This window comes from Carcharodon carcharias, chromosome 10 (assembly GCF_017639515.1).
Source record: "Carcharodon carcharias isolate sCarCar2 chromosome 10, sCarCar2.pri, whole genome shotgun sequence".
NCBI classification, from domain to species: domain Eukaryota; kingdom Metazoa; phylum Chordata; class Chondrichthyes; order Lamniformes; family Lamnidae; genus Carcharodon; species Carcharodon carcharias.
The window spans coordinates 56,490,751-56,517,134 of NC_054476.1; the positions used below are offsets into that span (position 1 = coordinate 56,490,751).

A 26,384-nucleotide genomic window follows, 5' to 3' on the forward strand; every position below is an offset into this window, starting at 1 on the left:
TGATTGTTTTGTTAGGCCATTGAAGGAAGGTAAAAATTGTCAACAAAAGCTGAAAATCCTGGAAAAACTCAGCAGGTCTAGCAGCATTTGTGGAGAGCTCATACAGGGTATATGGACTCAAAACGTCAACTCTGTTTCTCTCTTCACAGACGCTGCTAGACCTGCTGAGTTTTTCCAGCATTTTTGATTTTTGTCTCAGATTCCTAGTATCCATAGTATTTTGCTTTTATCTTAAAAATTGTTAAATTGCCTAACTCGTTGAAGGTAATACAGGTAGCCAATTCATTAATAGATGAAACCACCTGCCTCAGTCTTGGAGTTTGTTATCTTATGCATAAACCTGTACAAATTTGCTTTGTTTTAAAAAAGCACAAGGATGCAAGAAACAGGAGCAGGAGTAGACCACATGGCCATCGGACCTGCTCTACAATTCCATACAATCATGGCTGACCTTGGGCCTCAACTCCAATTTCCCACCCGCTCCCCATATCCCTTGATTTCCTGAGAGACCAAAAATCTGCCTTTCCCAGCCTTAAATATATTCAACAATGAAACACCCACAACATTCTGGGATTCAGAATCCCAAAGATTCACAGCTCTTTGAGAGAAGTAATTTCTCCTCATCTCAGTTCTAAATAAGCAGCCTTTTATCCTGAGGTTGTGCCCCATGTTTTAGATTCCCCGACCAGTGGAAATGATCTTTCACTGTCCACCCTATCAAGCCCCTTCAGAATCCTGTATGTTTCAATGAGATGGGCCTCTCATTCTTCTAAACATTCAAGCATTAAACTTTTTTATGAAGAAGAAAAAAAGCTGGAACATTATGATTCCTTTAACGTAAGGAATCTGGGCATCAGGAGCCTTTTAAAGACTCAAATATCATGAATATTCTAATTGGTAGGCAATGTTTGTGCTGTATGTTAATATATAGACACATTATTCAATTAAGCAATCTCTGTTAAAATGAAATTGTCTTCCATCTCAATTCCATGATAAAATCTTCAACTTTCTGTGAAAATTACATTGTGTTTTGTCTACTTGAGGCAACCAAATACACATGTCCCAGCAGAGGGAGTCAGTAAGGAAGAAAATAACAAATAAATAAAGGATCCATGTTCAACAGCTTGTGCAGTATTAATTCTAAATGTCTCTGGCTGAATATATCACTGTTTCTGTCCCAAGAACTTTGCATGTATTTATTTTGATTTGCTCTGAACAATATATTTAGAACAGATATGAGTGAAACAGTTTAGCACACAGGTGGTTAATATTGCATTTTTGGTGCATTCACCCATCTGTCCGCTGCTTCAGCAGCAATTGGAATTGATGAAGGAGATGTAAAAGGTGCTAAAATAATTAAATAAGCAAGTAGCAATTGATCTGGAGGTCAATATTAAATGCATGGCTGAAGCTTGTCTCTTGTCATGTAAACAAATTCAGTTATGGTTTTATATTTGTGTATAAATTTCTATGCTTAATATAAAGAAGGTAATTTGACCCATCTTAATTAATCCATTGGAACAGATCCTAAAGCACCCCAATTGTAGTATCCAATTGTTTTTTTCAAATGATTCTCAGTTTTCTGCCTTCATAAGTCTAAATGGATGTTTATTTCACACATTGGTTACTCTTCATGTGAAGAAGAATTTCCAGATTTCAGTCCTTGAATTACTTTTTATGATGTTCTCTTAGCCTAATCCTACAATTTAGTTTAAAGTAATGACCTAATGTTTATTTTTGCCCATTCCCTTAACAATCATATAAAGCTCTTGTTTTGACTGAATTACTTTTGAATTGAATCATTTTTCAGTGAAACTATTTCACCAGTTCAATGAACTCCTAAGCCAAGTACAGACTTCTCTATTTGTCAGACGTAAGAAACTGGTGGAATATAAGGTGAAAGAGGAGAGAAAAGTTTCTAACAAGGCTGGCTTTATTATCACCAAGGTTACAAATTCTACAAGTGTATTTATACCAAAATTGTATGAATGGGGATGACTCTACAGATGTGTTTTAAACATTCGCACTGCTGACAGGGAGCCTTGATCATCAGCAGTGGATATTAGGGAATGCACTGAATTTTGAATTTGCAACAAGGCAAGGCTCCGTGGTGGCATCACAGACTTGTAAGATTAGTCTGTAAATACATTTATGATCATATATATGATCCTTCAAATCCCAATTCATTGTCATAATCCTGCTGAACCTTTTATGTTTTTAAAGGTTTTACCAGTCTCCTGTCAGAGATAAAGAAGAATACTGGCAGCACTCAGATGGAATTTCCAGGCCACATGGTTATTTTCAGTATCCAGCAAGATGAAGGATGTCATTCTTCAAGATTGATATATGTGAAAGGCTAGGAATAGGTGTAAAGCAAATTCTTTTCCAAGTTCTTGATTCTGTTGTGAAAGAACAAAACACCCCCAGAAGCTTTAAGAAGAATGGTTATGTGCAGAGGGATTGGGTGTCATCTAAACTCAACAGAGAACCTAAAAGAAATGGCCTGGATGCCTTGTGCTCCCAGCTATCTCAGTGCAGACTGTTCAACTTCATGCCATTTAAATCTAGTTATCATAAGTGGGAATGAATTTAATCTGTAGAATTAAAGCACAAGATTTTATTTTTAGGATCAGGAAGAGACCATTAGGGCTAACAGGCCAGACCATTTCTCAGAGATCAGCCTTCCAACCACACCAACCCACCTTCTCAGTCTTTTCTTTCCACTTCAACTGCCTTCCACAGTAACTTATTACATAATTCTGGTTATTGTTGAGTGAAAAAAACTTCTTGAATTCTCTTCTATTCCTTTTTTCTTCACTTTGACACATACTCTCCAATCTCTGAAACTCTAATGAGCAATTTGTCTGAGGTGAGGTGAGAGTGAGTGCCCTTGACATCAAGACAGCATTTGTCTGAATGCGGCACCAAGGAACCCTAGCAAAATTGAACCCATCTTCAACTGCTCCATCAATGATATTCCCACCATTATAAGGTCAAAAGTGGGGATGTTCACTGATGGTTGCACAATGTTCAGTACCATTTGCAACTTCTCAGTACTGAAGCAGCAAGGCTTGGACTACATGGCCAATAAGTCGCAAGTAACATTTGCGCACACAAGTGTCAGGTAATGACCATCTGCCACAAGAGAGAATCTAACCATCCCCCATTGACATTCAATGACATTACCATCGCTGAATCCCCCACCATCAATATCCTGGGAGTTACCATGACCAGAAATTTAATTGGACCAGCCATTTTAATACCGTAGCTATAAGAACAGTTCAGAGGCTAGGAATTCTGCAGCGAGTAACTCACCTCCTGACTTCCCAAAGGCTGTCCACCATCTACAAGTCAGGATTATGATGGAATGCTCTCCACTTACCTGGATGAGTGTAGCTCCAACAACACTCAAAGAGCTAGACACCATCTAAGCCAAAGCAGCCCACTTGATCGGCATCTCATCCACTGCCTTAACCATTCACTGCCTCCACCACTGATGCACAGTGGCAACAGGCTATGTCATATACAAGATGCACTGCAGCACCTAGGCTCCTTCAACAGCAACTTCTAAACCCTCAACCACCTTGAAGGGCAAGGACAGCAGATGCATGGGAACACCACCACCTGCAAATTCACCTCCAAGCCACACAGCATTCCGACTTGGAACTATATTGCCGTTCCTTCATTGTCATTGGATTAGATGCCTGGAGCTCACTCTCTAACAGCGATTCAAGGAGGCAGCTCACCAGCATCTTCTCAAGGACAATTATGGATGAGCAACAAATGTTGGCCTTCCCAATGACAATCACATTCCATGAAAGAATAAATAAATCTCAATGTTGACAATTTCATTCACAGCTTGAAAATGTCGGTGGCTCAGCAAGTTCATCCAGTGAGTAGTTGAGACATGCAAACTTGGAAGGTTCCATCTTTGATCCCCAGTCTGTCTTAGCTGATGTGAACAGAAAAAGCAACCTGGGCACCATAATTTACTTCTGAATCCCATGGGGTGGGTTAACAAAGTAAAAACAAACCGAAGTTTCCATTCACTATCAATGGCTGCTGCTGGAGTTGCATGTGTATGGAAAAGGTTCACCTCCTTCATTACAACCCAACACTTCTGAACTTTGGCCACCAAGTACAAAAGGGTATGGGCAAGTCAGAGGGCTTTCTTATGGATCTGCCCCTGGGCCTTGTGAAGACAGTCATTCACACATCTAGTATTAGCTCTGGACTCCTATATCTCCATTACAATCTATTCTGACCTGTGTGGCCTTGAAGATGGAATGTGTGGTGTCCATTACACTTGGGGCCTTACGTGATTGGTTGGCATCACGAGGCATAGAGTGTTTTATCAAACTTTTATATTTAATTATATTAGTGGTGCCTCGAGTTTGGAGGTGAGCGTGATGTGGCTTTTGCACTTTGTCTTCTGTTAGTGACATGGTGACAATCCAGCGTCAAACCTATTGGTTTATTTCAAATTGGCAAAAAGATCAGCTTAAAGTTTATTTCTTTTTTTAACTTAATCAGGTGTGAAATTAGTTGGGTTAGGAGAACAATTCACAGATTAACAGCTGGGAGTGTAAAATGGAGTATTTCAATCCTACTGTCGCAGACTCCATACGGAACACAGAATGTGAACAGTTGCAACATTCAAAAGAATTCGAATATGGTAATTGAAAGAAAGTCATAAAGAAAGGAGATAGGTAAAAGACTTTTCATACAAAAGAAAATAAAGTTGCTCAAAAAATCACGAGGGGGGTCATTGAATTGTACAGTATAAATAGAATTAGGAGACAATTACATATATCCCTTGGAAAGAAGGAAGGATATAAAAACAGAAAATGCTGGAAATACTCGGCTGGTCTGGCAGCATCTGTGGAGAGAGAAACAGAATTAGATCATGTTTCTCTCTCCCTACCACAAAAATACAAATTTCAAAGATAAAATCAGAAAATTCTGCAAATGACAGTAGGAGACTGCATCTGTGAAAAGCAATGGAACCATGGATGATGGTGTAACTTAACTCTGTTATGAGCCAAATCTATGCTTCGCTGAAAAGTTATTTCATTATAAACATCTGTTGAAATGAAAAAGTTATAAGATATGTGTGAAAACCTCACTGTAACAATTTGTAGTGCAGCTTAGTTTTCAGGAAATCAGTACAAAAGTTGGAAATAAAAAGACAGACTGTTCCAGATCATCAGCCTCCCCCTGAAGTTCCCTTTAAACATAATAATGGCCCTTATATGAAAAAAAGTCTTGCAACAGAAAAGGTTTCCATAATAGTAATAGCAGGTTCCCAAAAAGGGCTTATCTTATAAATAGCCAACCAAAGTAAGCCAGTGAGCTCTCAGATTCAATCCTACATTTGTGCTGAGTTAGCTATTTCCTGTCAGAACATCCAAATATTCACGAGAATGGTTCCAGGGATGAGGAACTTCAGTTATGTAGATAGACAGAAGAAGCTTGGGCTTTTCTTCTTGGAGAAGAGAAGTTTGAGAGGAGATTTGATAGAGGTATTCAAAATCATGAAGGGTCTGGACAGAGTAGATAGAGAGAAACTGTCTCCATTGGTGGAAGGACAGAGACCCAGAGAACACTGATTTAAGGTGATTGGCAAAAGAAGCAACAGTGACATGAGGATAAACTTCTTTATGCAATGGACCTGTTAGTTGCTAGGATGCATTGCCTGAGAGTGGGTGTCAAGAGACTTGGATAATTATCTGAAGAGGAAAAATGTGTAGGGCTGAGAGGTACAGGCAGGGGAGTGACACTAGATGCATTGCTCCTGCAGAGAGCCAGCACAGACATGATGGACAGAATGGCCTTCTTCCATGCTGTATCGATTCTGTTATTCTATGATTCTATGAGTAGCAATGCTTCAATTGGCCTCAATGCCCTGGTCTGGAAACTAAAATTGCAGAGGTTTCCACTCTGATTGCTATTGAGCAATCAGTGCTGGGAAGTTTGAGCTCAATTTAAAACTTCCTGTGGTTAAATGGTGTGCCAAAGCTCATTGTTAAGGGTCGCACACAAGGAGTGGTATTAAGAATTAGGGGGTCATACTCAGCACAGGTAGAACTGAACTTCAAAAAAAAATTAAGCTGGCAATCTACCTGGGGTGCCTCTTGATCAGCTAGTTGTACCTTTGCAGGAGCCCTGGGTAGACATGTAAAATTACAGCAGTTGATCAGCAGAACCCCTGAAGAAACCTGTTTGTCCTGCTTTCTACCCTTAATGTCACCATTAGTACATTCCTTAGATAATATCACCACCGTTAATACCCCGTTGTCCTTTCGTCTATGACATCTTTGGCAATCTCTTCTTTGCCTCCACCTATCACTTGCCCTCTATCCAGCTCTACCTGTCCCGCCCCCACTCAACTAGCTTATATATCACCACATTTCTATATTTCTTTAGTTCTGACGAAGAGTCATTCAGACTCGAAACGTTAACTGTGTTCCTCTCCGCAGATGCTGTCAGACCTGCTGAATTTTTCCAGCTATTTTAGTTTTTGTCCCTGAAGAAACTTGTCTGGTAGCATCCTTGCCTTTTAGTCAGTATGTTGTGGGTTCAAACCCCAGTCCATAAACTTGAGTACATAATCTAGGCTGACACTCCAGTATAATACGCAGGGAGTCCAACACTGTTAGTGATGACAACTTTCAGATGATATGGTAAAACTCTGCCCCTTCAAGTAGATGTAAGGAATTCCACAGTACTATTGAAAGAAGAGCAGTGATGTTCTCCCCAGTGTTCTGGCCAATATTCACCCTGTTTCCTACATTGCATCCAACAATATTGATTTTTATAATTTGCTGCTTATTCAGTGAGTAAAGAAGGACACCGAAACCAGTATTTCTTTATTCACAAAACCCAGGGAACATAGGTACAGACTGCCTTTTCCTCCCCCACAAGTGGAAACTGGCTCTTCTATATACTTAAGAATAATGCCCTAATCTTTTCCCAATTAGTACAGCTGCTCTCACTTACAACTTAAAGCATGCACTTCATTATGACAGGATAACACCATTAACAGTGATGACACTTCAAAATTATTCAATTGGCTGTAAAGCACTTTGGGATATCCTGAAGATAAATCTTCAAAGTTTCTTGGGTCTGAAATACCTCTTTTCATGAGAAATACTACAATTTTGCTCCATAATCAACAATCCGTGGCAATAGTAAACAAGCCATGGGCAATCGTGTCTATGAAACATGCCATTTCTGAGAAGGCATTTTCACCGGTAAGAAAGAACTTGCATTTATAATGTGCCTTACATGTCCTCAAAGAATCCTGAAGTGATTTGCAGCTTTTTTGAAATGCGGTTGCTGTTGTAATGTAGGAAGACATAGTAGTTAATTGGTGCAGCGGTTCCACAAACACCATTGAGATAAATAACCAGATAATCTGTTTTAAGTAATGTTGATTGAAGGATAAATATTTATCAAGATAGTTAAAGAACTCTTCTGCTCGTCTTCAAAGAATCTCATGGGATTTTAAAATCTGCCAGAGAGAACAGATGGGGTTCAGTTTAACGTCTCATTTGAAAGGCAGCACATCCAAAAGTGCAACACTTCCCCCAAAACTGCACTGAGTGCAAGCTTTGATTGTGTGCTTAATTCTCTGGAGTAGAATTTGAATTTACAGCCATCTGATTCAACAGTGAGTGCCACCAGTGAACCAAGAAGCAAAGGTTGTTACCACTGAGCCAAGACGTAAGCGGACGACCCTCAAGCTAAGAGGAGAATGTTACTACTAAGCCAAGAAGCTAAAAGGCTACCACCAAGCCATGATGCATTTAAGGGGAAGCTAGATATCCAAATGAAGCAGAAGAGAAAGTGGGCTAGGCTGATATAGTTAGATGGGCAAGAATGGGAGAAGGTTTAACTGGAGTATAAAGGTTGAAATGGACTGGGCCAAATGAGCTATTTCTGTACTGTACATTTTATGAAAAGAAGATGAACTCTGAGCTAAGGGGTTAAGAGGTTACCACTGAACTGAGGAAGAACTGTGTCATTGCTGAGCCAAGAGGTAAGAGCCTTCAAACTTGGCTCAGCGATAAGAGTTTTAACAATGAGTCAGGAGGTACAAATGTTATCACTGAGCCAAGCAGTAAAACAATCAGGTCATTATTATAGGGAAAGTAGGTGTTTTCTCATTTTTCACTAAAATTTGGATAGGGTGAAATTTTTTCAGGGTTTGTTACCAAGCCCAGGTTTGACACTGCACAGGAGGCCACATGCCAACTAGTAGGCCCTAGGCCAGCTGAAAGTTGGGCCTCATTAAGATTAAATACATGATCTGCCTCCACACTTTGAAGATGACAAATAGTGGGACACTTACCTTTGCTGAGCCAAAGTAGCCAAAATCAGGATCCAGAAGTGGGAGTGGGGTGACGGAGGCAGGGGTGGATGATTGGACAGGCAAAAGGGCGAAGCAAGTTGGCAGCCATGATCACAACAACCATGGAATCTTGCTCTGTCTGGCTCCATAGGAAAGTTTTTTTTTTAAATCCATTTTGTTGGTGGCTTTAGCTATCATTGAAGAATCCTAGTCAAGGCAGACCCATTACCTTCTCTGCTCATTGGAAATGAAATACCTAGGACAATCCTTTAAAAAAGTACCAGATAACATATGCATGCTGTTGCTCAGTTTGGTTTCTACCAAAACCACTCAGCTCCTGAACTCATTAGAAGCTTGGTCTAAACATGGACAAAAAATTTGAATTTGTGAGGTGAGACAAGGGTTGCTGCCTTTGACATCAGGGCAGATGTTGATCCAGTGTGCCATTAAGGAGCCCTAGTAGAATGGAAGTTAATGGGGATCAAGGGAAAAATTCTCCATTGAATGGAGTCATACCTAGCACAAAAGAAGATGATTGTGGTTGTTGGAAGCCAATCATCTCAGCTCCAGGACATTGCTGCAGGAGTTCCTCACCCATGAGCTTTCCTCAATCATAAGGCCAGGTGGGGCTCTTCACTGATGATTGCAATGTTCAGTTCCATTCACAACTCCTCAGAAAATGAAGTAGTCTGTGCTGCTGATAACACCCAGGCTTGAGTTGATAGGTGGCAAGTAACATTCATGCCACACAAGTGTCAGGAAATGAATATCTCCAATAAGGGAGAGTCTAACCACCTCTTCTTGATATTGTCAATGGCATTACCATCATCTTATCCCTCAGTATCTTCAGGGAGGGCAGGGGAGTGATAGCATTGACCAGAAACTTAACTGGACCAGCCATTTAAATACTGTGGATACAAGGATAGGTCAGAGGCTGGGAATTCTGCAGCAAGGAACTCACATCCTGACACCACAAAGTCTTGTCATTGCCTCCAAGGCACAAGTCAGGAGTGTGATGAAATAATCTCCACTTGCCTGGATGAGTGCAACTCCAACAACACTCAAGAAGCTGAACACCATACAGGACAAAGCTGGCAGATTGATCAGCACCTCATCCACCATCCTAAACATTCACTTCCTCCACCACTGTGTTTCACAACTGTAGTCTGTACAATACTAGTTGTACTGCAGCAACTCACCAAAGTTTCTTCATTAGTTCCTTTGAAACCCGTGACCTCTACCACCTAGGACAAGGATAATAGGTGCATGGAAACACCATCACCTTCACCTCACATATGGCAATAGCTTAGGAAAGCGACACACTATCACCTTCTCAACAGCAATTTGGAATGGACAATAAATGCTGACCGTATCAAAGATGCCACATTCCAGGAATGAATAAATATATATATATACATATATGCAAGCCGCCTGTTTCCATTCAGAATGATCACCTGGGACCAATGAACTTAACAGTGCACAGCTTGAGTGAAGATCATGCCACTGCTATATGTGTCAACAATACACGACCACTTCCAATTTCTATCCTGGATTTCTTTGTTCTGCATGGAAGTCATCAATTTTTGTGAATAACTGACAGATATGGTGAACAGTAAAGTTATGAAGATGAGATGGAAAGGTTGAGTACAGCCACATACTATTATTGGATACCAAGATCAACAGCAATATAAGACAGCTCACATTTTCAATCCAAAATGTCTTCTGTACAACTGGGAATGAGGCCATTGTCACTCATCCTGAATGTGTTTGACATACTTCTCCATATATTAATTACAATCATTCATCCAACAGCTATATTTTTGACCTTGTGACCCAACTGGGATGATTTCTTTATAACTTAACAGAACCTGTTTCATTGTTGCAATGCTGACTGATAACAGGAACACTTCCGTTGGTAGTTAAAAGATGACTGAAGAAATGATATATCAATAACACTGGCTGGAATCCAATGTGCATATGGAACTGTAATGTATTTCAGGCAAGTTAGTTATCCCTTAGGTCAGCATTTTCCCTGCCTTCAAAACTTCTTATGCAAAATTGAGGTATTCAACGAGAAAAATGCACCACGCATGTAATTGTAGGTATTTTAGTTTCATGGTGGAATACTACCCAAGTTACCTGTCCTATTGATCTACTGTGTATCTAAAATCATATTAAGTGCTGCAGTTGACATTTTACAGTTAATATTCAAATCTCAGATAAAAGACTGCAATATTTGATTGTTTTCCTTTTATATGTTATAACTTAAATCAACTGTTAAGATAGGACATTAAATAAGAACAGTGCCTTAAATATTGAAACATATTTTGGTGCATAGCACTTTCAAAGAAGTTAAAAATCTGTAGATTTGTGAGTCACTTTTATATTAGTCTCACTTAATTCAATTAGATTCTAATCTGCATTTACAGTGTATTAACTGTACTGGCTTTGTCTTATTTATGGCCTTTCACATACCAGATTAGGTTCACTTATTAAATTACATTAACACAGTACAAAGCTCCCTTGGGCTTTCTCTTTTTCCACTCTCTACTCCTGATTATTTTTTTGTTTCATTAACAAGGCTAAAGTAAACGCCATTTACCTGCAGCTTTGCAGAGAGGGTTTGAGGTGCTTGCAGATCCCTGTTAGTTCGCTCAGTGAGATTTGCCGCTCACACCCTCGGACTGCAGGTTGGAGAGTTCATCCTGCACTGGCCCTGTACCCTCCTGCAGCTGGAAGGGACAAGCTAACCTCTGCCAAAAATAAAAATCGCCTGTGGTGTTTAGTACGCGGGCATTTACTGAAGTGCCCTTACTCCATACAGGGTTGGTATGCCGTCTTTCTAATTCAGGGCGTGTTTCCTTTCCCCCCATTAGTTTTGTAACATCACCTAGAGACAACGAGTTTCTTTTACCTCGGTTGAGGGAAGACTGACTCCTATTGGTTTGGGACTTGGTATTACACCATCAACGTTTCATGTGTCTGTGCGCGTGTGTTCGCGGCTAAGGGGTGGGGATGCCGTTGCTATTAATATGTAGGAGAGGTTGTTGTATATGTGTGGGGGCGGGGTTGTAGCCTATGCGTTTGTATGTAGGGGTTTTTGGGGGGGATCAGATCTTGTGCAATTAACTCAGGAACCGATTTATTCAAACTATTAGATCCACACTGTAGCTAATGCACACACTCAAAATAACAAAGAGTGAATTTATTGAAGCCAGTTCCTGTCGCTGGGTAGATGTCTTTGGGTGAAGTATTTTATTCGTATGACTAAAGTATGATATGAATACAATTAATACAATTATTGATGAACAGCTGTTGAAACCCCTTTTTGAAAGATTCTAATCTATGGAGAAGTGTGCCAAACAGACACATTCTCGGTTGTACTCGGTTTTGGATTAAAAGTGTGAGCAGTCTTCCATTGCTGCTGATGATAAAGATATGTGACTGTACTGAACCTTTCCACCCCATCCTCTGCCCTGTCATCACTGGGGGGGCGGCGGAATTCTAACACCCATTGTACCGCAAACATCAATTTTCTGGGTCAATCGGTTAGTAGAGGACACAAAAACAGAAAATGCCGGAAAAACTCAGCAGGTCTGACAGCATTTGTGGAGAGAGAAAGAGTTAACGTCCCGAGTCTGTATGACTCTTCTTCAGCTCTGAAGCGTCTGCTCCCTCCAAACCCAGCAGAAATTTATGCTTGCTTAGCTTCCACAAATAACTAAATGAGCGTCTCCCCACTTGCCGCCACCCTCCGAATCTCGTTGAACTCCTGCTAAAATTAGAAAAGTTTTTTTCCCCCCCTCTCCCTCTTCCCCCCGTGTTCTTCAAGTGGTTGGGACCAATCCGGGTTCCCCGCGGCTCAGGTTTCACTATAAGAACACCTTGAGAAGTGCAGCAGAGCCGACTGCCTGTTAAAGCCATCAGGGATCCGCCCTCCAGCAGCTTCGCTTTGCGGTAAGATCCTTCAGCCCGCTCTTCCCGTTCTCGAGACCTTCAAATCACGGCCAATCTTAAGAATGGGGAGGTTTCCGTGTTGAACAGTAATGTGATTTAAAATACACAACCATACTGATGTTTCGATATTTTTCAGTGAGCTGATCGAGCTGATGTTCACTCTAGCCATTATTCATCAGCAATGTCGAAGTTGGACATTTTCTGGAGAGTAATGTTACCTGATCAGGTGTTCAGCTATTAGATAGATATTAAATGTAATATAGGAACCCTTTCGGCTGTTTTGCATTCGGTATGTTTGAGGATCTGGAAACATGACTGAATCTGGTTTATCACGGCAGATAATGGGGGTTCATTTTAATTGTCTCAAATTAGATTAAAAGGCACCGCTGTGCGACCGGCTGCCTGTGTGCGGGGTTAGTCTGAAATCGGGAACCTTTTAATTGAAATAAAGGATTACTTCTGTAACAATGGTTTACATATTCGGAAACATTCGCAGTTAGGTTGCGTTTGTATGATTCGCGTTCAGTTAGCTGCGCTGAGTGGGTTTGAGGATGCGGATACCTGCAGTGATGAGGAGGTGGGGAGGGGTAGACTGTGGTTTTTTCGCTGTTTGCATGTAGGGCCCCCAAGTAAAAACCATTATTGATAATTGTACAGTTACTCGGTTGTGGGGTCCGGTGGCGATTTTGAAAGAAATCCGATTCTGATTGAATCTCTATTCATTTCCATGATTGGGACAGAGAGAATTGAACTAGAAACATGTGGATCTTGAAAATAGAGGGAGTCCTGAAAAAGAGAGAAAAGGAGCTGGGGAAATGGAGATTGGGTGAGGTAGACTGGGAAAAGAAGGGAATAACCACCAGAGAATAATTGGAGGGAAGGTGAAAGTTTAGTTTTCGCTGAGGAAGCGGAACTGTTACATCAATAGAACAATTGAATCAGAGGAGATCTTTACTCAACTCTGGAAGTGGATGTGTTAAACATGTACAATGTAGACAAGTAGACTCCAGAGCAATGTGGCAAAATTCATTAAGAACAAGGCACGGAATAAATTACCGTGGCACAAAACTTCGCCGGAAAGGGGTTATTATCATCGTGCGAGTTGGGTAGCAGTTGGTGAATTATTTAATGTCCTTGCTTGAAATAATCCGAATGCGCAGTGTTTAATTGAATTGATGTATTAATGTTCCTACCTTACTTTAGCTAAAGAAATTAGATTTAATCCGCAGCCAGTGAATGGGCAGCAGCTGCAGCTGCGCAATGTCCCAGACGCGGATTACCTTACTGGGCACTTACACCATCAACCTTTCATGTGTCTGTGCGCGTGTGTTCATGGCTAAGGGGTGGGGGTGCCGGTACTATTAATATGTAGGAGAGGTTGTTGTGTGTGTGTGTGTGGGGGGGGGGGGGGGGGGGGGGGGGGGGTTGTAGCCTATGCGTTTGTATGGGGGGATCAGATCTTGTGGAATTAACTCGGGAACCGAATTATTCAAACTATTAGATCCACACTGTAGCTAATGTACACACTCAAAACAACAATAAAGAGTGAATTTATTGAAGCCAGTTCCTGTCGCTGCGTAGATATCTTTGGGTGAAGTATTTTCTTCGTATGATTAAAGTATGATATGAATACAATTAATACAATTATTGATGAACAGCTGTTGAAACCCCTTTTTGAAAGATTCTAATTTATGGAGAAGTGTGCCAAACAGACACATTCTCCGTTGTACTTGGTTTTGGATTAAAAGTGTGAGCAGTCTTCCATTGCTGCTGATGATATTGATATGTGACTGTACTGAACCTTTCCACCCCATCCTCTGCCCTGTCATCTCTGGGGGGGGGGGGGGGGGGGGCGGAATTCTAACACCCATTGTACCGCAAACATCAATTTTCTGGGTCAATCAGTTAGTAGAGGACACAAAAACAGAAAATGCCGGAAAAACTCAGCAGGTCTGACAGCATCTGTGGAGAGAGAGAGAAAGAGTTAACGTCCCGAGTCTGTATGACTCTTCTTCAGCTCTGAAGCGTCTGCTCCCTCCAAACCCAGCAGAAATTTATGCTTGCTTAGCTTTCACAAATAACTAAATGAGCGTCTCCGCACTTGCAGCCACCCTCCGAATCTCGTTGAACTCCTGCTAAAATTAGAAGTTTTCTTCCCCCCCCCCCCCCGTCTCCCTCTTCCCCCGGTGTTCTTCAAGTGGTTGGGACCAATCCGGGTTCCCCGCAGCTCAGGTTTCACTATAAGAACTGAATTAATCACCTTGCGAAGTGCAGCAGAGCCGACTGCCTGTTAAAGCCATCAGGGATCCTCCCTCCAGCAGCTTCGCTTTGCGGTAAGATCCTTCAGCCCGCTCTTCCCGTTCTCGAGACCTTCAAATCACGGCCAATCTTAAGAATGGGGAGGTTTCCGTGTTGAACAGTAATGTGATTTAAAATACACGACCATACTGATGTTTCGATATTTTTCAGTGAGCTGATCGAGCTGATGTTCACTCTAGCCATTATTCATCAGCAATGTCGAAGTTGGGACATTTTCTGGAGAGTAATGTTACCTGATCAGGTGTTTAGCTATTAGATAGATATTAAATGTAATATGGGAACCCTTTCGGCTGTTTTGCGTTCGGCATGTTTGAGGATCTGGAAACATGACTGAATCTGGTTTATCACGGCAGATAATGGGGGTTCATTTTAATTGTCTCAAATTAGATTAAAAGGCACCGCTGTGGGACCGGCTGCCTGTGTGCGAGGTTAGTCTGAAATTGGGAACTTTTTAATTAAAATAAATGATTATTTCTGTAACAATGGTTTACATATTCGGAAACTTTCGCAGTTAGGTTGCATTTTTTGATTGGCATTCAGTTAGCTGCGCTGAGTGGGTTTGAGGATGCGGATACCTGCAGGAGGGGTAGACTGTGGTTTTTCGCTGTTTGCATGAAGGGCCCCCAGGTAAAGACCATTACTGATAATTGTACAGTTACTCGGGTGTGGGGTCCGGTGGCGGTTTTGAAAGAAATCCGATTCTGATTGAATCTCTATTCATTTCCATGATTGGGCCAGAGAGAGAGAATTGAACTAGAAACATGTGGATCTTGAAAATAGAGGGAGACCTGAAAAAGAGAGAAAAGGAGCTGGGGAAATGGAGATTGGGTGAGATAGACTGGGAAAAGAGGGGAATAACCACCAGAGAATAATTGGAATGAAGGTGAAAGTTTAGTTTTCGCTGAGGAAGCGGAACTGTTACATCAATAGAACAATTGAATCAGAGGAGATCTGTACTCAACTCTGGAAGTGGGTATGTTAAACATGTACAATGTAGACAAGTAGACTCCAGAGCAATGTGGCAAAATTCGTTAAGAACAAGGCAGGGAATAAATTACCCTGGCACAAATACGTCTCCGGAAAGGGGTTATCATCGTGCGAATTGGGAATCTGTTGGTGAATTATTTAATGTTCTTGCTTGAAATAATCCGAATGCGCAGTGTTTAATTGAATTGATGTATTAATGTTCCTGCCTTACTTTAGCTAAAGAAATTAGATTTAATCCGCAGCCAGTGAATGGGCAGCAGCTGCAGCTGAGCAGTGTCCCAGACGCGGATTACCTTACTGGGCACTGGAAAGGCATCGCCTAATTAGGAAGGAGAGCGGGGCCTGCGAGAAATATTCTCGTGATCCTTAGAAGCTAAAGACGTGGAAATAGGATCTTGCGAATGCAGGCGTTGTGCATTCCCAGCTGTTGGCCTTGCCTCCCCGTCCCCTGCTGAACTTTTCTAAAGAGGTTTATAAATGGAAATGTATCCACCCACTCTGCTCTTTTTACCTGAGCGGCCCGAAGATCAGCTCTGGAATGGAGCACTGCATGTGTTTAAGGTTGTCGGGAGGGATCAACGCACTATCAGTGTCTGTCTGAGAATGGAGCACAACACGAGCCATATAAAGCTTTTTTTTCACAATCATAGCAGGTCTGAAAGCACTTTGCAGCCAACTAAGTGATTTTGAAGTTTGGCTACTGTCCTAGTCTAGGGAAACAGGATGAGTGAAGTGGAAAGCATTTTTCATCTGGGTTTATGTGTATTTCCATATCAATATGTCATTTCTTTGTGTCTCTGTGTGTTTTTCTATAGCAGTACAACCATCAAAACACACATTTAAAACACTTTGAAATATGAGAAATGTAAGTTTTTTTAAAAAGAAAACTTTTTACCAATGAGATTTTTTTGAGGAGACAGCGTTGTGCCAAGAGAATATTAAAGAATCACCTCAGACATTAAATCGTTTTCTTTTGCTTCTTCTCACCTCCGTTCTGTACCTGAAGCGCACAGACCAGGAGGTGCCAGTTTGCTACTATCTGATCTCAGTCAGGGCTTGTCTGTGATACCCTTACAGTGAAATAGCCTCTCACTCTTACACGCATCTCACTTGAACAAGCACTCTTGCAAGATTCCAGAGGCAGGTACTGTACCTCAGCAGGGAACCAATATCTTCAGAAGGACGAAGGGACGGACAGACGATGGTTTTTTTAAAAAAAGAGATGGCTGCAGTATTTTAAATTTAGGAGTTTGTAGTGTGAAATCTAAAGCACAATTTAGTTGTCACGGAAAGTGAATTTTCACAGAGCTTTCCGTTCGTCCTCCTAATTTCAGCAGAAGGGCCACGGAAAGACCGAAATGGCGTAAACACCAACACTGTTTACTCTGGGCTTTTCACGGCGTTTCCACCCAGAATACAGCGGGAAAAAAGCGCGGGAATCTCCGCGTAAAATCAACAATACAAATTTGGGGGAGCGGAGAGGTCTTGAGGAGTTTAATTGCAAGTGCTTTTAGCGGGGTAGTGCACCTGAATATAAAAACAAAAAAAACTGCGGATGCTGGAAATCCAAAACAAAAATAGAATTACCTGGAAAAACTCAGAATAGTTGTTTTCCTTGCTGTCACGTCTGTTTGGAATAAATCAAGAATCTTGTTTGAGAGTGGGCAACTTTTCTTTTCAACATTGTTTCCATGTTTTGTTTTATAAAATCTGAACATAAAGGAAAATTGAAGCCTTTTGTTGGGTACATTTCCAAGTTTGCACTACCATAACCTCTTCCACCCGTTGTGCATAGCAGGAAGTGTGGGCTTTTCCCTCCACCCTGGGGTTCGATCCATTAAAATTAAATGGGATTTTTTTTTGACTTTACACTTCCGGCCAGAAGCCTTGCCCAATGACCATGCATTTTGGAAATTTAGGTGCCTATTGCAAGTAGTTTCAATGGTTGGATTATAATGTGCATCCACAGTCCTGGCATATAAAGTTGATGGTTGAGACTCTCTGATTTGTCTGCTATTCCCAAATGATTGGGTGGTTGGCCCATGGAGGTGGGGTGGTCAGAGATGTGCAGAAAATGTAAATCGACAATCCCATCAGTGTGTGAATAGGTCATGAAATGCCAGCTTGCCATGACTGTATGGACAGCTGATGCTGCTGCTTTCAGACTCTTGGATGGCAGCAGTAATATCTCCCTCTGTATCTTGGTGACTATCAAAAAGGAATCATTAGTTCTGCACTGTTAATGAGGCTATTTCTGTTTGGTGATTTTCATTACATGTTGCATACTTTAAATTGTAAGACCAAAGGCAATGGCCCTTACATGGTGTGGTCATTCTAATAGTGACTCTGTCTTTCATTTTTGTAGATCTAAAGGGCCCAGCTCAAAATGTCTGACACAGAAGAAGTGTAAGTATTTATCCGAAGTATTGTTAGTCATAATTTAGTTTAACCAATGTTTGGGATGACAGAATTAAAGCGGATGAGCACCAACTCAGTTTTGCCATGAAAATTTTTAACTGCAGGCCAGAAACTTGTCTTTGTAATACCTGTATTTTAAAGTCTTTAAACAAATCAATGTTGATGTGACTCTGCATTGCTCGTTTTACCTGAGAGTAACCCCGTGTTCTTTTCTCCTCTTGCAGGTACGAAGGTAAGTCCATCCTTTGTCTTGCATGTACAGATGTAATGAAGCCAAGCTTACACACATGTATAGTAATCATTGTAATAATCTTTGTTGTAGCATGAGAATTTGATCACATTCTAATGCCTAATTGTTCACAGTTATTCACTTTGAATTCATTTTTGTCCCAGTAGATTATTGCACAATATTTTAAATTATTTCAAATTTGACTTAAACTCTGAGGGTTGGTTTGAAATTGTGGAGCATGCCAGCACCCTAGTGGTTCCAACAGAAAAGGGGCTAGAGCCATTCTGAGATGTGTTCTTCACTTAAATAGAGCCAGAGACATGTGGATACCAATCAGGTATCCCAATTCAGCTGGCTCGATTCAGTTTGGGAGCAAGGGAATTTGGTGATGGAAAGTGTAGTTTATTTTTGTGGGGTTTGATGTAGCACTCCTGCTCCTCCGTGTCCCACAAAAATAATTTGAAATTTACCTTTCTGTAGAATCATAGAAGGAGGCCATTTGGCCACACATGTCCATGCTAGCTCTCTGCAAGAGCTATTCAGTTAACTCTATTCCCTTGCTCTGTAAAAATGTTTTTCCTGTTGTCACCATTGGTTCTTTTGCCATTCACCTTAAACCAGTATCCTCTGGTCCTTGATCTTCCTGTCTAGACCCAACATGATTTTGAACACTTCAATCATATCCCCTGTCACCCTTCTCAAAGAAGAACAGTTCCAGCTTCTCTAATCTATTCACAAAACTGAAGTTCCTCATCCCTGGAACCATTCTTGTAAATATTTTCTGCACACTCTCTAAAGCCTTCATATCATTCCTAAAATGTGCTACCCAGAACTGGGCACAATATTCCATTTGAGGACAAACCAGTGATTTATAAAGATTCATCATAACTTTCTTGCTTTTGTATTCTGATACTTCTGTTCATAAAGCTGAGGACAGTATATTCCTTTTTTAATCACTTTGTCATCTTCAATGACATACCCTTAAGCCTCTCAGTTCCTGCATTTACTTTAGGATTATACCCTTTATTTTATATTGCCTTTCTTCGTTCTTGCTACCAAAATGCATCACTTTTCACTTCTCTTCATTAAATTTCATCTGTCACATGTCAGTGCATTCCACCAGCCTGTCTGTAGCCTCTTGAAGTCTATCACTCCTTTTCACAGTTCACAATATTTTGCAGTTTTGTGTCATCTACTATTTTAAATTTAGGTTATTAATATAGATTAAGGAAAGCAGACACCCCAGCACCAACCCTGCGGAACTCCACTGTATTTCTGCAGTTTGAAAAATAAGCTTCACCACTACTTTCTGTATTCTGTCACTCAGGAAACTTCATATCCATGTTGTCACTGTGCCTTTTATTTCATGGGCTTCGACAAGTCTATTATGTGGCACTTTATCATATGTCTTTAGGAATTCCACATACACCATATCAATTATATAACCCTTATCAACTCTCTCTGTTACCTCATCACAAAACTTGAACAAGTTAGTTAATCATGATTTGCCTTTAAGAAACCTGTGCTGACCTTCCTTAATTAATCCACATTTGTCCAAGAGACTGTTGATTTTCTCTTGGATTATCATTTCTCAATGCTTTCCCACCACCAATGTTAAACTGAATGACCTGTAGTTGCTGGGTTTATCCTTACCCAGGGATAAGGGTGTAGCATTGCAATTCTCCAGTCCTCTAGCATTAATCTTGTACATATGGATGATTGGAAAATTATGGCTGTTACCACCACAATTTACATCCATACTTCCCTTAGCATCATTGGATGCATCCCATCTGGTCGTGATGAATTATCAACTTTAAGAACAGTCAGCCTTTATAATGCCTCCTCTTTTTCAATTTTTAGCCTATTCAGTGTCATAGCCACCTCTTTTTTCAGTGGCCTCTTTCTCATTATCACCCATTTTGGCAAATTAAACTCAACCCTAAACTTTATTTCTGACGAGGCTAGCAAAAAATGAGGTAGTTGATCACTGAATGGGCTAAACATTGATAAAGAGGAGGTATTAGAAAGGCTGTCTGTACTTAAGCCAAAGTTTATTTTAAATAATTATAACGATAACAAAATAATGGCAGATGATGTTGCAAGAATCCAGAGTAATGGTTTTATATTATTTGCAATTGAATCACAACTTTTGTTTTTACAAAAATGATGATACTTAAAAAAAAAGCCTAACCTTTAATGAAGTAAAATGGAAAACTGGGCAGGCTGTATAATGGTCGGCTGATTCAACATCGCTCGTTTTACACCCTGCCATTGTTGAAGGTTCTGGCGTATTTCTTTATATCAGTTGACCGCTGTGTTGTCAGTCAAAATGTGGCATCTAGCAGAGTGATTGCAGTCACTTATTGTGTTGTGGTTGATTTAACTCCTTACCTTATGATTGCCCATATTGTGCATCTGTATGCATATGTAACTTACTTATGTGAACTATGTTGCAAATCAAGAACATTTCTATTAAGTTGGTTAGTTGCATTGACAGAGTAATACACAAAATACATTTAAAATAAAGAATGGTTATTTTAAATTATTCTGTACATTCTATGTGTGTGTGTTTATGTATATAGGCAGAGATGGCATCTAAAGTATAACTATATGAACTACTTCAACAATTGCCCAGCAAGTTTTTTAATGTTTTGTCGTTCAGGATTCACTTAATTTATATGCCTCCATATATTCTTTTACACATTCCTTTCCCTGCCTTAATTTTGATTTATTTAATATTTTAATCTGTAATTATACTGATTTTGAATTAATATAATTATCAATTTTTCAAAAATACTTGAGTTCTTTCTTATTTTATAATTTTTTAAAAATGTGTTGCAGTATTATGTACAGTATTTCTTGAAGGTTGGAAGTGTCAGTTGCTGAATTGCAAACTCAGCTTGGATCTGATGGTTATTCTGTTAACACTAAGTCTGCACAGCTGCCATTACAAATAGAGAGAAGATCTGGCTCATGGAAATTTCCTGTCTTCCCTTTCCCCCTTCCCTCTTCATTACTTTTTGAGTTTTTGCTCCGTCTCTATTTGTCTGATCAAGTTGCAGCTTGTAGCTTGTTAGATGTGCTTTTAAGGTTTGTTACATATTGTTTTTTGGATGGGGTGCTAAAGGGTTCCCTCATCATAACTTCCAAAATGTAAGGATTTTTAAAAAAATAGCTTCCTCCAGTTTTCACTCCTTGCCATAAAGCGCAAACTCCTTGCAATGTTTTTCGAAGCCATTCTTCAACTCAAGCCTTGCCAGTGAGTGTTAGCAGGCTATTTATCCATACCCTAATAACCAAGCCCCATGGATGCTGGCAGGCCTCTGGAATGTTACCTGAATGGCAATTCTTCTTGAGTGAACCTGGGCAGTGTGTGTCGGCCAGTCAGGTAAATCATTGCAATTATATATGATCCTGTTCTGACCTGATCCTCCCACATGTGGAATTTCCATCAGAAGTCATTGAATGGGATTTCTGGCTGACTTTTCTCTGTCTAGTTTAGGATGTTGTGGTCAATTGTAATGTCATAAGTTGTGCCCTAACTGGGCGTAGTTAACTCAGCTCAGGTTAGGGGTGAAAACTGGGATCTTCTAGGAGCATTTTGAGCTTATCCAGTTTACAGCTGGCTAATGGTCCAGGAAATTTGTAGGGAATCTTATAGTCGATGCCCATGGTGAAGCCAGTGTAAGTAATGAAGACTGAGTTTGCTGTGATTAATCTATTATCTCTGGTATTGATTACAGAACATCAAGAACATGAAGAGGAAGGTAATAATGATGATTCCCAATTTCTCTTTGTTTTGCCCACTACCATCTTTTACTTATATAAGTTAACACTACAACACAATTCCAGCACTCTTAATGTTGTAATATCATGAAGGGCAAGCACTTCAGTATTTTTTTCTGAGCTATGGCTGCCAAATTCTACCTGTATCTTTGTATTTTGCCCAAGCAGCTTTTTTCATGTGTGAGCCTAGGCAGGATATGTTGACAGATTATTTGACTTTGGAGAGCATCACAGCAGAACCTAAACTTGCCTTCACCTATCATCTACACATGGAGTAACAGCAGACTTTATTGATAGGGATCACAAGTGGGAAGCAATGGTTGACATTTTTCCTGTGCCTAGCTCAAAATTATTGGGAACAGCTGTAATGCTCCCTGCCTGAGGCTTGACTGATTGAGCAAGGGCCAGACATTCAGCCTGGGGCATTAAAGTAACACCTAATTTACCCACTGTGTTTCCTCCCTCTTTTTTTAGTCGCCTCTTAACATGCACCATCACAGAAAATTTTCTTTCAATTTTTCTATAATTTCCCCATACCCTGCTTAGTTCATTGGGGAGAATGGAACTGTGGAACTCATTGGGCACATCTCCGAGGGTACAAACCCATCTCTTTACCAGATTATGACATAAACATACGACTGCTAAATGACAACTGCAATGGAACTTTCTTGAAATCAAATCTTAATTGCCTGTTGAAAAAGTGGATCTTGTTGCAGGTGTTATGTTTTCACTGTGTACAAAAAAGACCAAACAAATCTGCATAATGCTGTGCCAACTTTTAAATGAAATCAGAACATGACTAGTGCTGAGGACTATTAAGTATCTAACACCTGCATTCACCTAAACATAAGCAAAAGTTATAGATAACCTTTAAAATAGGCTATAGTATAAATTTATTTACATCGTGATTTGACTAGCAACGGAAAATCAAATTTTGATATATGCAATAGGTTGGCAGTCAATTAAATAATAGGTTAACCCCTTCCATATTAATTTCAAGAACAAATGTTTATATTCGTTTCCTGCTACAAACTTAGATTGAGTGTGTTTAGGATGTAACCAGAACGAAGAGATTGCTTGTAAAAGTGCAGTGTCAGACCAAATTTGACTTAAGTACCAAAATACTTATAGAGGGTAGTTGCATATATCATGGTTTCAACATTGATTTGAAATTGGAAATATAAATAAAAATATAATTGTAAGTGAGTGCTGGGTGAATTTGTAGCTCTAAGGTTTTAATTGTAACCAGGTTTTGATGTTTTGGAATTGATCTTGATTGAGTTGTTTCACAGTGAATGGAAATGCTTTCAAACTGTTGGAAAATTTTGAACTTGAGCATGGTTGGACTTTTTTGTAAGTGCAACTAGTCAGAAATGATTTTAAGTGAATTCCATTGTAAATATAATTGTTCACAAATTCACAATCCTAATTCTTAAAAATCTGTTAATCCTACAATCTTCAGATTTTCAAAATCCATGTTGACATTTAGTAGGCACTACTTCCTCATTCATTCAACATTTTCTACTATTCTTTTCAACCCTGGTGGTGTCATTCAATGTGGACTTTTACCATTCACACTGTTTTCCCAATTCAAAGGCAATGAAGGTAAAAGTTCTACTGTAACCCAACCACGAATGGTGTAGATTACGCCTGCTGCCTTGGGCCACATGCCAATCAAATATTATTTATTATATCATTTCATGATACACCAGTAAATAGATTTATTTTAGAAGAATTTCTGCAATAAAAGCTTCAATATTAAGCTTAATATCAATGAACAGAAAAATGGTTTTGCATTTTTAAAAAATTCCATTTAGGGCGAGTTGATTGCCTTTAGCACTCAACTCACCCTAAATCTCCTGAAATGGGAGGAATTTAAGGGTGTTGGAATGATACTTGTGACTTTTTTTCGAGTTCATGTGTAACAAAGTTGTCCTTTATTTCAACAATTAGATGATATTTGTGCATGCTGAAGTGAAAGTTGTGTTAATGGTGTCAGGGTGTGGTGTTTTGCTCTTGTGCAGATTTTTCTTTAATTATACACTGGTTTCTCCTGATATAACTTTTATAACATATTTATGTCAATATTGTTCCTTTTCTGCTTTTCAACCTGTGTCTTTCTATTCCATGCACTGCTGCTTTTCAGCTTGCTAACACCATCTTCAGCAATGGTTGTCCAAGAGTCTATTGATTTGTCCTGGATTATCATTTCTCAATGCTTTCCCACCACCAATGTTAAACTGAATGACCTGTAGTTGCTGGGTTTATCCTTACCCAGGGACAAGGGTGTAGCATTGCAATTCTCCAGTCCTCTAGCATTAATCTTGTACATATGGATGATTGGAAAATTATGGCTTGTACCACCACAATTTACATCCATACTTCCCTTAGCATCATTGGATGCATCCCATCTGGTCCTTATGACTTATCAATTTTAAGTACAGTCAGCCTTTACAGTGCCTCCTCTGTGTCAATTTTTAGCTTATTCAGTGTCTTAGCCACCTCCTTTTTCAGTGGCCTCTTTCTCATTATCACCCATTTTGGCAAATTAAGCTCAACCCTAAACTTTATTTCTGACGAGGCTAGCAAAAGAGGAGGTAGTTGATCACTGAATGGGCTAAAACATTGAAAAAGAGGAGGTATTAGAAAGGCTGTCTGTACGTAAGCTAAAGTTTATTTTAAATTATTATAACAGTAACAAAAATAATGGCAGATGGTTTTGCAAAAATCCAGAGTAATGGTTTCATATTATTAGCTATTGAATCACAACTTTTGTTTTTTACAAAAAAGCCTAACTTTTAATGAAGTAAAATGGAAAACTGGGCAGGCTGTATAATGGTCGGCTGATTCAACCTTGCTCGTTTACACCCCTGCCATTGTTGAAGACTCTGGTGTATTCCTTTACCTCAGTTGACCGCTGTGTTGTCAGTCAAACTGTGGCATCTAGCAGAGTGATTGCAGTCACTTATTGTGTTGTGGTTGATTTACCTTATGATTGCCCATATTGTGCATCTGTATGCATATGTGACTTACTTATGTGAACTATGTGGCAAATCAAGAACATTTCTATTAACAAAAACAAAATTACCTGGAAAAACTCAGCAGGTCTGGCAACATTTCTATGAAGTTGGTTAGTTGCAATGACAGAGTAATACATAAAATATATTTAAAATAAAGATCTGTTATTTTAAATTGTTTTGTACATTCTATGTGTGTTTGTTTGTTTTTATGAGTATAGACAGAGATGGCATCTAAAGTATACCTATATGAACTGCATCAACAATTGCCAGCAATTTTTTAAAGTTCTGTCGTTCAGGATTCACCTAATTTATATGCCTCCATATATTCTTTTACACATTCCTTTCCCTGCTTTAGTTTTAATTTATTTAATATTTTAGTATGTAATTATACTGATTTTGAATCAATATAATTACCAATTTTTCAAAAATACTTGAGTTCTTTCTTATTTTACAATTTTTTTATGGACAGTATTTCTTGGAGGTTGGAAGTGTCAGTTGCTGAACTGCAAACTCAGCTTGGTTATTCTGTAAACACTAAGTCTGCATAGCTGCCATTACGAATAGAGAGAAGTTCTGGCTCTTGGAAATTTACTGCCTTCCCTTTCCTTCTTCCCTCTTCATTTCTTTTTGAGTTTTTGCTTCTTCTCTATTTGTCTAATCAAGTTGTAACTTATAGCTTGTTAGATATGCTTTTAAAGTTTGCTACATTTTGTTTTTTGGACTGGGTGCTAAACAGTTCTCATAATAACTTTCAAAATGTAAGGATTTAATAAAAATCCAGTTTTCTCTCCTTGCCAGTAAGTGCAAACTCCTTGCAATGATGCACAAAGCCATTCTTCAACTCAAGCCTTGCTAGTGAGTGTTAGCAGGCTATTTAACCATACCCTAATAACCAAGCCCCATGGATGCAGGCAGGCCTCTGGAATGTTGCCTGAGTGGCCATTCTTCTTGTGTAAACATGTGCAGTGAGTGTCGGCCGGTCAGATAAATCATTGCAACCATATATAATCCTGTTCTGACTTGATCCTCCCACATGTGCACTTTCTAGCATAAGTCATTGAATGAGATTTCTGGCTGACTTTTCTCTGTCTAGTTTAGGATGCTGTGGTCAATTGTAATGTCATAAGTTGTGCCCTAACTGGGAGCAGTTAACTCAGCTCAGGTTAGGGGTGAAAACAGGGATCTTCTATGAGCATTTTTAGCTTTTCCAGTTTACAGCTGGCTATTGGTCCAGGACTTTTGTAGGGAATCTTGTAGTCAATGCCCATGATGAAGGCAGTGTAAGTAATGAAGACTGAGTTTGCTGTGATTAATC

General features: G+C 39.7%; 1 protein-coding gene across 33 annotated transcripts in view; it reads left to right on the forward strand.

Moving 5' to 3' along the window:
- Positions 1 to 12,256: 12,256 nt before the first annotated feature.
- Positions 12,257 to 26,384, forward strand: part of tnnt3a (troponin T type 3a (skeletal, fast)) — a 75,613-nt gene continuing 61,485 nt past the window's right edge. For 4 of the 33 annotated variants that reach the window (XM_041197917.1, XM_041197916.1, XM_041197918.1 and 1 more), the window contains exons 1-4: positions 12,262 to 12,310; positions 17,982 to 18,022; positions 18,259 to 18,266; positions 22,007 to 22,030. In XM_041197917.1, coding sequence (XP_041053851.1) covers positions 18,003 to 18,022; positions 18,259 to 18,266; positions 22,007 to 22,030 — 52 coding nt within the window. In that variant the 5' untranslated portion in view covers positions 12,262 to 12,310; positions 17,982 to 18,002. Of the gene's footprint in view, positions 12,311 to 14,591; positions 14,644 to 17,981; positions 18,023 to 18,258; positions 18,267 to 22,006; positions 22,031 to 26,384 lie in introns of those variants that run through there. The other 29 variants (XM_041197915.1, XM_041197919.1, XM_041197922.1 and 26 more) reach the window with 16 other exon arrangements.